Genomic DNA, 14,835 nt, shown 5'->3' with positions numbered 1-14,835 from the left:
AATAACCGCAGGTATTGTTATCAGAGAGTGATTGTTCCATTCATGTCGACACATTTCTTAGTTGCGTACTCGACGAACTTCATACAGCTTACAACTAACAAACACATCTAATGAGTAATTAATCGAGTAAGTATTAGTAAGTAACAGATCGGTAAGAATAATATCGGTACTTACTCATCATCATCATCACATATAAACAAAACAGAAATGAAGGCGAAAGCAATATCAGTCCGGACAATAACCTCAGCCCACCGAACGTCTCCGATATCCTCAAAACACAGTAACAGCGAAACACCATTTTTCGAAATGGCAACATGCTGTCGTAAACCCACATTATCTGGCCGATTTGGTCGTATAGATCATCATCTCACACGGCAAATGCGACACTTCAAAAAGGAGGACTCCCTCCTTTATACAAGAGCTGATTCTGTTCCCCCAAAAGGTAATTCGACACGACGCCCTCTCTTTTGCCTCGGGGCCTCTTCCTTTTGCCGAAGGGGCGTCCAAATTATCACCATCTGTCGTGGAGATCACTGCCTATCGGTGCTTCCCATCGATGATGCGGTGGCACCGAGAGATGCGGGTGTAATGTTGCGAGATGCTATCGCTGCGCGTATCATCGTCCGCATGCGGACCTTCTGGGGGTCTACGGTGTCGTTTAAATGAACCTCAGTGGGTATGCGTATTATTTTATTCTGATTTTCGGATTTTTAGTAGTACTGTTCGCCATACAAGAGGGCGCGAAAGATTTTGCGCAGAGGACAAGACAGTATAGGAGGAGGGTCCGTATAGGTCGAACAACAATACGCGAATTCTGGGGAAAAAAAAATAAATAAAGATGCCAAATTTACTGAGCATGCAATTTACATTTAGTTGACGCGAAACGGGTATCAAAGCCTAAGGACTAAAAAGTTAGCACACTAAAAGCCGGCATTGACTAAATCTTTTTGCATTTTCGTCAAACTCGTTTAAACGCCGTAGCCTTTATACGTCCATCTCATCACCTCATCTCATCATCTCATCAGTCCTGCCCGCCTGTTTCGGTGCCATTTTAACTGTTTCTTCTATTTGCACTACACTTGACGAATTTATGAAATGGGAGAGCGCGAAACCGAGAGGACAGAAAACGTGTACGTAAGATGTGTGCGATGTAGGATTTCTTGTGAATGCGAATGGATTACTTGCGCGATTCTTTTTAGCCTAAATTTTCTCATCGTATACAGTTCTTGAACCGTTAAAGTACCCCTTCGCTGACTCTCTCCAACTGCTCCCATCATATACCTACTGACATATAAACGCAAAATTAAACATTAAACTCGTTTGCTCGACCATGAACCCCAGCTTCACAGCCTCACTCCTGCTCTCTGTGAATCTCATGCAGGCTTAGAGGGAAATCCTACCCAACGGTTCGGTCAAGCTCACACAACACAAACCGCGCGCGCTTCCTCTGTATTCTGACCGAAACCCAGCCAGGCCAAACTAATCAGATTTAGCTACCAGTAACGAATTAATCATTTTTCCGTAGCAAACAAATCTTTCCACTGTGGTGAGAGGCAGGAAGGCGGAAAACGGGACAGAGTAATAGTTGGTAACCGCGCTAGCACCTGCGCATGCGCATTCGATGCGCTACGCTTCGCTGTAGCCAAACCGAATTAAAGGGTCCGCCGATTTTGTTGACTGGCGTTTTTGGTAAAACAGGTCCACGGAGTTTGGGGTGATTAGCGAAGGCAGTTCCTCTTTTGTATTGGGCTGCTGTAATAATTTAGTGGCAGATTAACTGCCAGCAGGACTGATTGGGGACATCTTGGTGGGGGAGGGAAAACTGGCTGGGGAAGCAAAGGGATAAAAGTGATAAAGGGCGACAAGATGCGGAACAGATTTCGGCGGCGGTCTACGCAGTGGCAGTATAAAATGTGTGCCGAGCAGGTGGGTGACAGGAGCAGAGGCGTAGCCAGACATCCAAAGTGTGTGTGTGGTGGTGGTGTGTGTGTGTGTGTGGGGGGGGGGGGGGGCTCGATACAAAAATCCACGCCGCTGATCTTGGGTACGCCTACACTCTTAAAAAAAAGGTGTACTTTAACTCCTTTTTTTGCCACACCCTTTTGGAGAATACAATTACGCTCAAAAGGGTGTCTCCTCACTCCCTCAAGGGAGTAGCATAACACCTTTCTCCCTACTCGAGAGTAATATTACTCCCCGGCAGGGAGAAGGTGTTATGCTACTCCCTTGAGGGAGTGAAGAGCGTTTGAGCGTAATTGTACTCTCCAAAAGGGTGTTATATATGTGGCAAGGAAAGAAGTTAAAGTACACCATTTTTTTAAGAGTGTACACACTCATCCTTGTGCATACAGCGAGTTAAGACATGAAAACACAGAATATTTCAACGTTTAATAATGCATTTAGATATGGGGTGTCATGAGCTGTGAGACCGCCTGACACAAATGTTAACGCAACCTAACAAAGTCTTGTGATTAATAGAAGATAGTGATAGTTTTACTTTACTGGCTGGCGTTCATTCGCACGGTTATCTTTTTGATAACTTGCGCTGCCATACACTCTTAGAAATGAACTTCACCTCATAGCACATTCCTAGCCAACCGTCATCTCGAATGATATCGTTATCTGCCCTGATTTGTTGAAAACGGGAGGCGTACGCCTTTTTGTGACACTTATGCTGTTCATAATTGTCACAAAAAAGGCGTACGCCTCCCGTTTTCAACAAATCAAGTCAGATAACGATATCATTCGAGATGATAGTTGGCTAGGAACGTGCTATGAGGTGAAGTTCATTTTTAAGAGTGTAGGCGCAGTTTTTCTGAGCAAGACGTTCCTAATAACGCTCATCATAACACCATCCTCACTCGTCACAACAGAACCCATCACTCATCATAACATCATCTCACAATAAAGTTGTTGTTGTGTATGACTGACATTTTCTGTTTTTCTTCGAATAAGGATATATCCGCCCCATGGGCGTACCGAGAGGGGGGCCGTGCCTCCCCCCCTGAAACTCTAAAGTCGCTGATGGTAATATTGTGCTCTTTAGTCATAGGTCGTAATGATTATTCTCAGACGTCATGATAGGAAAACTCTCAACACCCACACTGTGTGCAATGTCCGTCACCAGAAAAATATGTGGTAGGGGGGTGGGGGTTTGCACTCTTGTCCCCACCCTGGAAGCGCTTTGCCCCCTTGGAAAAAATCCTGGGAACACCCATGATAGCCCCCTCTCCCTCATGAGTTTACGGACATTTGCAATGTCCATGTTTCCTCATACCGCTTCATGACATCATCCTCATTTGGACATGTTGACATTCTCATTGATATTCGTTGAATGGCATGTGCTAGGACACTTTCACCCGCCTGCATCTTGCAGCGACAATAAGAACCGCAGCTTCATTCAGTAGCTGTCCACGGTGGGTACGCCACGTCGTAACCACCCTTAGCACAGTAAACACCACTCTCTACATTTTTTTTATGGGGAGCAACGGCGCCGCGAACCAACTCTGGCTATGAGAGGCGTACAGACGTGGACAGATGGAGAGAGAAGAGCATGAAGGAGTGAGGAGCAGGGGGGTGAGCACGCGTCCTGGGCCGACTTCAGGAAGAACTGTGCCGACATCTATATGAAAAGTTTGCCGGGAAACCCAGGCAAAAGCTCAGGCAGCACAACAGGTGGCAGGATTCGAACCCGCTACATCTCACTCTACAGCACGACCTTGGTGCGACAATTAACTCACCCACCTCCTTTCTGTACTACCTACGCACTTTTGTCACAAAGTCTGAAACCCACAGCACAAAAAAGAACAGGATAGCTAGCAAGCCCTCTTCAGAACGTGACTCCGTGGCGATTCCCTCAAACGAGTCAATTTTCTAGCCTTTCCCAACAGCTTTGCCAATTCCACTCAAGATCTTTCCAAGGCTTCCGCCCGCGTCGCTGAAGACGCGCGGACGGAAATAATCTGCGCGTCGTTTTGTTCATTACGACGACGCGTCGTTGATTAACGGCAGGCACGGGGAGGAAGACCTTTTCCCCTCCTGAAGGGCGTCAGACGATGGGGTTGTGCGCAGAGCAAACACACGATTCAAGCTGTGGGTGAATGCATCACCGTGTTTTCCTTAATACGTGACCTGGTCACGCTCGGCGAATGCAGTTAGTAAGTTGCCAACGTATTTTGCTCGCGCTGGGGACATCGTCAGCGCGAGTACTGGTTGTTTTGTACGGAGAGTTTCGGAGTTTGGTGCATATTTTGAGACGCGGAGGAGGGAAGTGATTCCTGGAGTTCTTCGCCTGTGTGAAAGGGTGTGGGCGAGGCTGGGTGATGTAGGCAGAAAGGATATTAGGTTGTCACATAACCCGTGTAGCTATGCTATGGTCTCGGCACGATGGTGTGATTGCACACTGGATGTCGTTCCTTTGTGATGTTACTTTGTTGCGTTTGGTTTTTACGGGCCATCGAGAACTATATAGTACAGTCAAACTCCTTTACAGTGAACACCTTTTTAACGAAAATACCACTACAGCAAATATTTTGCGGTCCCGCTGGAGCCCTATAGGTCCAATAATGGACATCCTTTTTAACGAAAATATCTTTACTGCAATTTTTTTTGCTGTCCCCTGAGTTTCGTTGTAAAGGAGTTTGACTGTATATATAAAAAGAAACAGAGCCGCATGTTTTGGCTTTCCGCAAGACGCGTTTAAATGTGGTAGATTTCTGATCCTGATGGTGATGGTGATGTGATAAAGACGTGATCTGATGCGTTCTTATGTTCTGTGTTCTGAACCATAGTTCTTCTTCATCTTCTCTCTCCACGACTGTTACTGACGTAACTACACGGTTGCCGACATTGGGGGTCCCAATATAAAGGTATACCTCTTTAAAACGTCCACCAAACGCCTCCATAATGTCCGAATGTCTTTGACACCCGATGTTATTTTTTCCTTCTTTCTTGCGGAGTTTCCGAAAAAATTCCGTGACACGACCTGTGTGAGGGGCATTAGTGGGAAGGAATAAAGGCGGGGGAAGCATGGAACTGTTTCATTTCCATGACGTGAATGCACGACTTCATCCATGTGCATGACGGGCAAGTGAACCGAATGTCACAAACTGTTTAAACCATACACAGTTTTCCAAGAAGTTGAGCTTAGAAAACGACAGCGATCATCTCGCCTATACACTATCGAAAAATTCGAAACATATCCTCGATTACATTTCTGATCATGAACGAAACCAACTCCTTACGAAAAGAACAGACAAACACTCTTTGACAACTCAAAGGCATGCTCGCTCACACTGCTTTGCTCTACGCTCCCTTCCTATATACCGCCGCTTACAGACTATACAAGAAAAGCTTCCGAAAGGCCCTCCCCCCCCCCATCCTCCTCTCCCTCACCACCCACGCTTACAGCGAACGAGTTCACAAAACCATACGCTTCCTTTGAGAAAAATAATTCTTTCCAAAAATACGACTAAAGCAGCATCCGACACATCAGCCACATCGTAGACATCGAACGCTGGAAAACAACGTCTTTTCCCCCCCTCGACCATTTTTCCTGCACGCGCATCACCTGGTGATGACACCGGCACAGGAGTGGCTCCTTTGTTCTTCGCTGGGACTAATTAAAAATGTCACCCATCTTCAAAGGATTCCTTCCTTGTGCGCGCTTGGATTTATTGTCATCAACTTCGGTTTTGCACAAAGAAAAAGACAGCGCAAGACCTATATAGGAGTTTCCTGCCTTCAGTATATATAGAAGAGGATATATTCCGAAGTTTTCGGCGGCAGATTTTTATAGTTGCGAGATTTATTGTTATGTGCGTCCGCTCAAGGGTTTGTTCGCTCGAGAGGGTGTTATAGTATACGCTCTATTTGCTCCTGTTTATCGTTGATTAAAGGACGGGTTGGAAAGTGCTGGTGGCTTTTGATAGATTGACTATGTTGTTTGGCGAAAAGTTGACGCGCTGATGTACCGCTTCGGGTGATAAGGAGAAATATTATTTTAAATTGACTCGCACTGCCTAGCTAATCTTATCAGAAAGTAATATTACGCTGTACCGCAGTTGAGACTTCGGCTACTTTACCTACCCCCCCCCCTTCTCTCTGTTTTGTGATAATTCATGTAATAATGAAAAAAAAACGAAACTATAGTTTGTTTTCTTATGACCTTCACTTTATTCACTTTATTTTCATTCATTCTTATAATACATTTATACAATAGTAAGTCCAGGGAATGAAGTACTCTTTGAAATAAAGCTTTCGTGCAGAACCTGCACTTCACCGGGTGAAGACACAAATTAACGTACAGCAGAACCGGGCTATTATAGCCTCACCACATGTCTAGCTACCCGCCTCTTTATGTTAATTATCTACCCCCCCAATTTTACACTTAATTTTACTTATTGGGCGCTTTCCGGAATTTTGCTTTTTCTCGTTATTATTTTCGTTTTTGTTACTATTTATGATGTTCTTCCCATTTTACTTCCTTGTTATTTTCGGTTTCATTATTAGCTGGACACTTGAGCACTTAGTCAGACACTTCAGACTACCTATAAAAGTCCGACAAAAAGTAAAAAAAAAAGAACATTGCACACACAGTTACAGGAACGAAGACGAAATTTATTTCAATCCCAATTCTCCGCGGGACGAAGAAGAAGCGCGCGCCTGCGTGCGCTCACGCTACGGTGGCAGTCACTCAATTATGATCCGCGTTGCTTTCTACTCCGCTCGATGCTGGAGTCATTATTTCTGCTGGAACCTCAGGTTGCGTCTGTTCACTGCTGACAGTATTCTCTGTATGAGAGTGCCGTATCGTCAGGAATACGGAGACACTTGCCTCAACTTCTGCTTTTGTTGGTAGGCCTACGGCGCCTTCTACGCCAGCTGACCGTCTCGAAGCGACACGGAATGGCCGTACGTCGGCGGCAGTCGACTGGGTCTCTTGGGCATCGACGACTTCTGCGCCGCTCAGTGAACGCTCTCCTTCGATACCCGTTGCGTCATCTGTGGCATATGCTTGACAACTTCCGGCAGCGGAGGCCCATAGAGTGCACCGTCAAGGACTTGTAGCACGGCTTCATTTGCAGGTGACCGTCCAGCTGTTCCCCGTTGTTCTTCATCGCGAAAGCTCCGCTGAATGTCTTCTAGCGTCCTCCCCTTTGTTTCCGGTAGGTATATGGTGACAATGACGAGACATATTACCATTGCCACAGAAAAGAACCGGTAGGTTCCGTATGAACCGAGCAGGCTTCGCATGTCGTTAAATACCTTGGTGATGATGAAGGCTGTGCCCCAGTTGAAGCACGTGGACACACTTGTTGCGAATCCTTTTATCCGTTGTGATAGCAACTCAGAAACCATGAGCCATGGTACGGGGCCCATACCCAGCGAAAAGGCAACGATAAAGATTGCGAGGCTGGCTAAAGGGAACCAAGTAACATCACTTAGGAAATTGCTGCCCTGGGTTTCTTTTACGTAGAAGAAGGTCCCCAAAGAGCACAAACTCGCTGCCAGCAAGGCGACGGACGTCAGCAAGAGCTTTCGTCGCCCAAGTTTGTCCATGACCAGAGTGCCGAATAGCGTAGCGCCGACCTGTACTGCACCAACGCCAATAATAGAGTTCATTGGATCACTAGCTGGTTGGGCGTCGCGGAATATTTTCACAGCGTAAAACATAACGCAATTGATTCCGGACAACTGCTGCGATACCATCAGAAAGACGCTGAGCAGAAGAGGCCTCCACACCGATGGAAGTTTCAGTTCCCTCACTCTGAAGGCTTCAGTGGACACACTCTCTTCTACTGCATCGCTCAGAGTCTCTGTATCCTGGCTTTCTCCGTAGAGGAATCTCGCAGCATGCAAAGCCTTATTCCGCTTCCCTTTCACGAGTAGCCATCGAGGAGACTCCGGGACGAACCAAAGAAGTATGACCATCAACGACGGCGGAATCATACATGTTACTGACAGCAGTCTCCATTCGCAAATCTTGCCACACGCATAAACACTTACAATACCGATTGTGGTAGAGAGTTGCACTGCAGCGCCCAGTACTCCACGGGTACGTGCAACACTCACCTCGCTGACGTACATAGGAACGACTAACGACGTCATTCCCACACTGAAACCCGTGACGATCCTTCCGGCGTAGAGCACCGTCCTTCTACCTGCCACGGCGATCGTCAACCACCCTAAGAGCGATCCTGCTGCGGATATAACCATCGTTCCCCGTCTTCCCGTTGCATCCGCTAATAATCCGGCCACTGGGCTAGCAATCAAAGCACCCAGTGTCAGGAGTGCTCCGAACCAGGTCTGTTGGTCTTCATTCAGGAAGACCCCGCTGTCCAGCTTTGCCATGCTGGGAAAGGCCGATGACGTGTAGCCCAGTGCGGTGCCCACGCTCAAGGATCCGATCCAAGCAGTGGTCGTCTGGGGCTGACGTGTGCTTCTCCTTGCTGCCAACAATCCAGTCTGTTACCCACGGCGTGGACACAAGTATCGAATCGTCGAGTGACAGGTGTTGTCTCCGTAGCGGGATCTCTGACGAGTCTGGTTAATATGGGCTTTTTGGCGACGGGTACTGTCTACATCGTCGTTTATATTATATAGTTAGTTTGCTTGGTCACATGGGTGGCCAATCTGGACTTGTTATACTTAGATATGATTCTGGCACGTTCGTGGCTATTGTACTCAGTCTTGTACCCATTGCCAGAATAGTGTAATCTGATACTTAAAGTGGTTGTGGTACTGTGATAGATGTGGTTCATTATATCATGCTCGCATTGTACACTGCACTCTAGAGAGTACTGAAAAAAAAAATATATTGTCGTACTTGACGAGAAGCAAACCCTTGAGCACACGCAGATTACAGCACAGACGTCAGAGGTATCAGAGCTGCGACCACTTCCATTGGTAGCCGTCTATAAGCACGTGACCTTTGTCGCGCTGCCTCATTGGCCGCGACGCGCGCTGTCATGTCAGAGCCGGGTGAGTTTCGGCACAGTTCCCTTAGAAGTCGGCCCAGGACGCACATTCCCCCAGGGCGTCAGTCGTGACGTTGCCCACATACGTGAGGCCGACAACGGCAAGCCCTATCACCACCACCACCACCACCACCGGGTGAGTTTCGGTATTCGCGGTGCTAATTTTCTACGCTTCTTTTGCCATTTACGCTGTAAAACTTCGAATGCAGATTCACATCGGCGCAAAGAACCGTCTTTTACGTTTATCTGGGATACCCCGGGCTGACATGTCGCGACCTCTTTAAGCAAAAAGTAGCGCAATGCCGAAATCGACACACGCAATACCGCTGCCGCTGCTCATAGAAAGTAAAGCCGTCCCTTTCCGCTACATTTGCTTAAATTAGAAATACTGTTTGCATTTTTATTCTATAAGAATACGCTTGCTAATCGGCTATGGTCATGTGATGTCCAAAAAGGTCAAAAGAGCTTTGAAGGCAAAGCGTTGGTGGGCTGGATCTGGCCAGGGACCAAGCAATTTTGAGAGGGGCACCTAGAGCACCGCAGTGACAGCATCTGAGAGGGTCAACTTGTCTCAAGGTAACTCCACTGAGCTGTAAAAGAAGCCAAATCGAGCAGCATTCGATGAATTAATGCAGCATCTTGACGAGAAGTGCTTCGTGGCATGCGGAGAGCGAGTGCTGTTGGATCAACTCTTCTCAGCATAGATGGGGGGAGAATGTCAGCTGTCCATTGGCGGGAAGTCAGGGGTCAATAAAAGAGACTTTGCTATAGTGGCACTTGTTCTGCGTGCGGTGTGTTTCTCTTCTCTCGTCATCTTGTGTGACTCCTTCGCAGTGCCTAAGCTTTTCAAGTACGAACTTATACCAACCAGCTCACCGTCAAGCTTTGTACTGTTTCGCCTGATTACCTTTTGCCTTGCTAAGCCCCTCCTTTGCCAACTTACAGGTTGCTTCCAACCTGCTACAGAGATTCAATACATACTGGTATATATAGGTTTTGTCACCTCGGAGGCACTCCTTAAGAACTCGTAGGGGACCACGCACAGTTCTCCCATAGAGCAACTCAAAGGGTGCATGATAACCCTAAACTAGCTTGGGGCACTTCTCGGTATGCAAAAAAGTAGCGGGGCAATGTACCGGTCCCAATGTGAGGCTTGTTCCTGGGCCATCCTTCACAGCATCTGCTTTAAGGTGCTACGGAACCTCCTCACCAACTCATTTCCTGTCGGGTGGTAAGGGGTCGCGCTCAGTTGTGTGGCCGACACCAATCGCGCGACCTCCTTCATGAGTTCAGAAGTAAACCCCGGTCACTCAGTTATCTGCCGTGGTACGCCCAGCCGAGAGAATAGATGTGGTGAAGTTCTATTTTTAGGCTTATGTCTGCACAGTTCCCTAAGAAGTCGGTCCAGGACGCACATTCCCCCAGGGCATTAGTCGTGACGTTGCCCACCTCCGTGAGGCCGACAACGGCGAGCCCTTTCAGCACTACCACCACCACCATCTATTTTTAGAGTACAGGTGGTGATATACACTCTTAAAAATGAACTTCACTGCATCGCACGTTCCTAGCCAACCATCATCTCGAATGATATCGTTATCTGCCCTGATTTGCTGGAAACGGGAGGCGTACGCCATTTCTGTGACAAATTATGAACAGCATAAGTGTCACAAAAAATACGACCGCCTCCCGCTTTCAACAAATCATGGCGGATAACGTCATCATTCGAGATGATGGTTTGCCAGGAGCGTGCTACGCGGTGAAGTTTATTTTGAAGAGTGTAGGGCCTGCTATATCAATAGCAACTCTGGAATGGTATCGAGATCATTGGCATACTCCCCAAATTTGCCTTAGGGACAGTGCCTTTAGGTACTGTCCGCTGGCACACATGCTGGAGGGATGTTTATTCCTTAAAAGCATACTCCGGCACTGCGGTACCTGCACACAACTCACCTGACACAGTCATGTTGCCCTATTCTAATGCATGGAAGCCGACGTTTTCGCGCTCTGTTTATTTTTTAAAACCGAGTATGGCTTTCAGGATTTTTTTTTAGCTTTCGCACGCATAAATACGCCATCGTGCGCCACCGGAAGTTCCTCAGGTAAGTACACTCTTAAAAATGAACTTCACCTCATTGCACGCTCCTAGCCAACCATCATCCCGAGTGACATCGCTCACACCCCTGATTTATTGAAAACGGGAGGCGTACGCCTTTTCTGTGACAATTATGAACCGCATAAGTGTCACAGAAAAGGCGTACGCCTCCCGTTTTCAACAAATCAGGGGTGTGAGCGATGTCACTCGGGATGATGGTTGGCTAGGAGCGTGCAATGAGGTGAAGTTCATTTTTAAGAGTGTAGACAACGAGTTACGTGTGCAAATGCCTGTTATCTGCACACACCCTGTATACGTCTCCGGATTTGTTGAAAATTGGGTGGAGGTGCTTATCTTGGACACATTATGCCTCTTCAAGTTAGGCGCCTCCTCCTGTTTTCGACAAGTTAGGAGACAGAATGATATCGTTCGGAACGGTGGTTAGCTAGAAGCGTGTTATGTGGTGAGATTAATTTCTAAGAGTGTACGCATGAAGCGTTGCCAAGGCTATCGAGAAGAATCTTCAAGCGCGTTATACACTCTTAAAAATGAACTTCACCGCATAGCATGCTCCTAGCCAACCATAATCTCGAACGATATCGTTATCTTCCCTTATTTGTTGAAAACGGGAGGCTTACGCCTTTTTTGTGACTCTTATGCTGTTCATAACTGTCACAAAAAGGCGTACGCCTCCCGTTTTCAACAAATTAGGGCAGATAACGTTATCATTCGAGATGATGGTTGGCTAGGAACGTGCTATGCGGTGAAGGTCATTTCTAAGAGTGTAGGCTCTGCACTCTTAAAACACAACTTCACCTCATGGCACGCGGAAGACCAACCATTCCACAGGATGATACCTTTGTCACTGTTGATTTGTTGGAAACGGGAGGCCTTTTGTGACACTTATACAGTTAAGTTGATTGTCACAAAAAAGCATAGGCCCCGCGCTTTCCACATATCAAGGGTGGTTGGCCTTCAGCGTGCGGTGAAGTTCTCTTTTAAGAGTGTAGGGATCGAGCGAAAATATGGCGTCGGGGATCCTCCCGTAGCGTCTTCAGTGCCCATCCCACGCGCACGCCTGCTCTTCGTCTGCCTTTCGGCGATGGTGATATGGCAATCCCCGTTAGTGTCAGCTTGAGCAGTGGTATTGATGCGACACTTTGGTATTCCATCCTGGAGTGTAGGAAGAAGACAGCTTGAGATTAACACATTTGCGCCGATGGCGTAGAACTGCACCCACAGATTCAATTCAGCTGTCTGTATCGGGGTTCTGTTGTCGGGAGTTCAGATTCCTGACGTCCCACGTCAGACATATCTCTGAATGACTTTTTTTTTTGTCCAAATAGTTACTGCTATCGAGTCTTTGTATCTCACAGGGCTTTGCCCTTATCCAAGGTCCCTTTGTCCAAGCCAGTCCTCACAAAAGATTACAACAGATCAAAGTGACGCTTGAATCCCATTGTTCACTTCTGGAATTGCTAGATAACAAGAAGTAACTGCGTACCAAACGAATTACGTAATATGCAAACTTGCTTGCACATTCATTGTCATGCACAGTCACAGATATAGCAGACTGCTTAAGGCAGGCACGGTTCAGGATTATCACTCGTATCGGATATCGAATGACGTCCGCGATGAAAGCACCGATGACCACTTGCCCGCTTGCCACACAGAATCAGCTGGATGAGTCCGATGTAGACCTCTGTAGCTGAGTACGCAGCGGTTTCACTCGATTATCTAGTTATATTGTTCAGACATTGACAATGCTTTGGAATAGTTCTTTAGTGGTTCCATTGTGTGTGCGGTAATCACCTATCGGCTTCCTCCTATAGTGTTAACCCATGTATCATTGTTTTAAAAATGTAAAATAATGAGCTATTATACCTCTTTTATACCTTCTGCTTCATGTGTATATCTTTGTAAGGTACAGAAGATGTATGAAGTGCCGGATGTGTACCTCAAACCCTGCACGAGGGTACACTGTTAAAACAGATGGTGGTGGTGGGTGGTGAACGGGCTTGCCGTTGTCGGCCTCACGTAGGTGGGCAACGTCACGACTGACGCCCTGGGGGAATGTGCGTCCTGGGCCGACCTCTAAGGGAACTGTGCCGACATATGTCTGAAAGCGTCTGAGGAAAACCCAGGAAAAACCCCAGACAGCACAGCCGGCACCGGGATTCGAACCTGGGTACCTCCCAGTTAAAACAGAACTTCACCACATAGCACGCTCCTAGCCAACCATGATTCCGATTAATATCATTCTGTGTCCTAATTTGTTCAAAACAGGGGGGAGGCGCCTATTTGGGACAAGATAATGTGTCCCAGATAGGCGCTTCCTCCCATTTTCAACAAATCAATACACAGAATGATATGATTTGGGATGATGGTTGGCTATGAACGTGCTGTGTGGTGAAGTTCTGTTTTAACAGTGTATAAAAAATGTATAAAGCAGGGCTAACGTACCACCACGCGTCTATACCAGGTGTTTACCATATGTAAGGTATAGATCACCGAGACTGTATCTCACACGGTATAGGTGAGGCTTCTTATTACCTTCAGTGTTTTTATACCTTTATGACTTTTTATTCTTTCACTTGCGCAACGTGTTACATCACATCATTATTATTTTGTTTCGTTAACGTAAACGGTAATTTATTTAAAAATCAAACATCAGTACAGTAGTATTTGAATCCACAGGGTGCGTAATATCTGCGTAATATATTCTCACCCCTACGCTCTTAAAAATGAACTCGCCCCGACCCCGAACCATCCCCACCAACCATCATCTCGAATGACAACGTTCTCGCTCCTGATTTGTTGAAAACGGGAGGCGGAGCCTATTCTGTGCCGTGCATAATGACCACAAAATAGGCTCCGCCTCCCGTTTTCAACAAATCAGGGGCGAGAACGTTGTCATTCGGGATGATGGTTGGCTAGGAGCGTGCTATGTGGTGAAGTTCATTTTTAAGAGTGTAGAGTCGCTTACCAGTCGAAGTCTGCTCCACAATTTGCCAAGTCGCTGGCCCCGGCGCGTATCAATGTCCTGGAAATCTTAGTGTGACATAGCCATTAGCACGGCTCCTTCGAGCGTACACTCTTAAAAATGAACTTCACCGCATAGCACGCTCTGCGCCAACCATTGCCACGAATGATAGGGTTACCGCTTCTGATTCGAAGAGAGAGGAGGGCGTACGCCTTTTTTGTGTCAATTTGGATATATGATAGTTGACACAAAAAGGCGTACGCCTTCCTCTCTTGTAATCATAAGATCAGAAGCGATAAACCTATTATCCGTGGCAATGGTTGGCGCAGAGCGTGCTATGCGGCGAAATCCAGCTTTTAGAGTGTAGTCCTGACGGCAAACCTAAGGCAGTTAGCGGAACGGCCGTTACCGCACCTGTAGTCCGACCATCATTTCGAATAACATCGTCCTCTGCCCCGATTTGTTAAAAATGGGAGACGTACACCTTTTTTTGTGACAATTATACAGTTCACAATTGCCACAAAAAAGGCATACGCCTCCTGTTTTCAACAAATCAGGTTAGAGAAAGATGTCATTCCAAATGATGGTTGGACTACAGGTGAAGTAACCGCCGTTCCGCTGACGGCCTTAGCTCTGCCGTCTGACAATACACTCTTAAAAATGAACTTCACCTCATAGCACGCTCCTAACCAACCATAATCTCAAATGATATCGTTGTCTGCCCTGGTTCGTTGAAAACGGGAGGCGTACGCCTTTTTTGTGACAATTATGGACCACAAAAG

The 14,835-nt window shown here is 46.9% G+C and overlaps 1 protein-coding gene across 1 annotated transcript; it reads right to left on the bottom strand.

Annotated features, from left to right (window-relative positions):
• Positions 1 to 6,966: 6,966 nt before the first annotated feature.
• Positions 6,967 to 10,941, bottom strand: LOC135395939 (solute carrier family 2, facilitated glucose transporter member 8-like). Its single transcript, XM_064627024.1, has 2 exons — positions 10,929 to 10,941; positions 6,967 to 8,450 (listed from the first exon to the last, which is right to left on the bottom strand). Exons 1-2 carry the CDS (start codon positions 10,939 to 10,941, stop codon positions 6,967 to 6,969), a joined length of 1,497 nt encoding a protein of 498 aa, XP_064483094.1.
• Between the last annotated feature and the right edge of the window lie 3,894 nt (positions 10,942 to 14,835).

The sequence above is a fragment of the Ornithodoros turicata genome, chromosome 5 (assembly GCF_037126465.1).
Source record: "Ornithodoros turicata isolate Travis chromosome 5, ASM3712646v1, whole genome shotgun sequence".
In the NCBI taxonomy this organism is placed as follows: domain Eukaryota; kingdom Metazoa; phylum Arthropoda; class Arachnida; order Ixodida; family Argasidae; genus Ornithodoros; species Ornithodoros turicata.
Note: the sequence above shows the minus strand (reverse complement) of the source record. Positions and strands in the feature narration are given on the sequence as shown.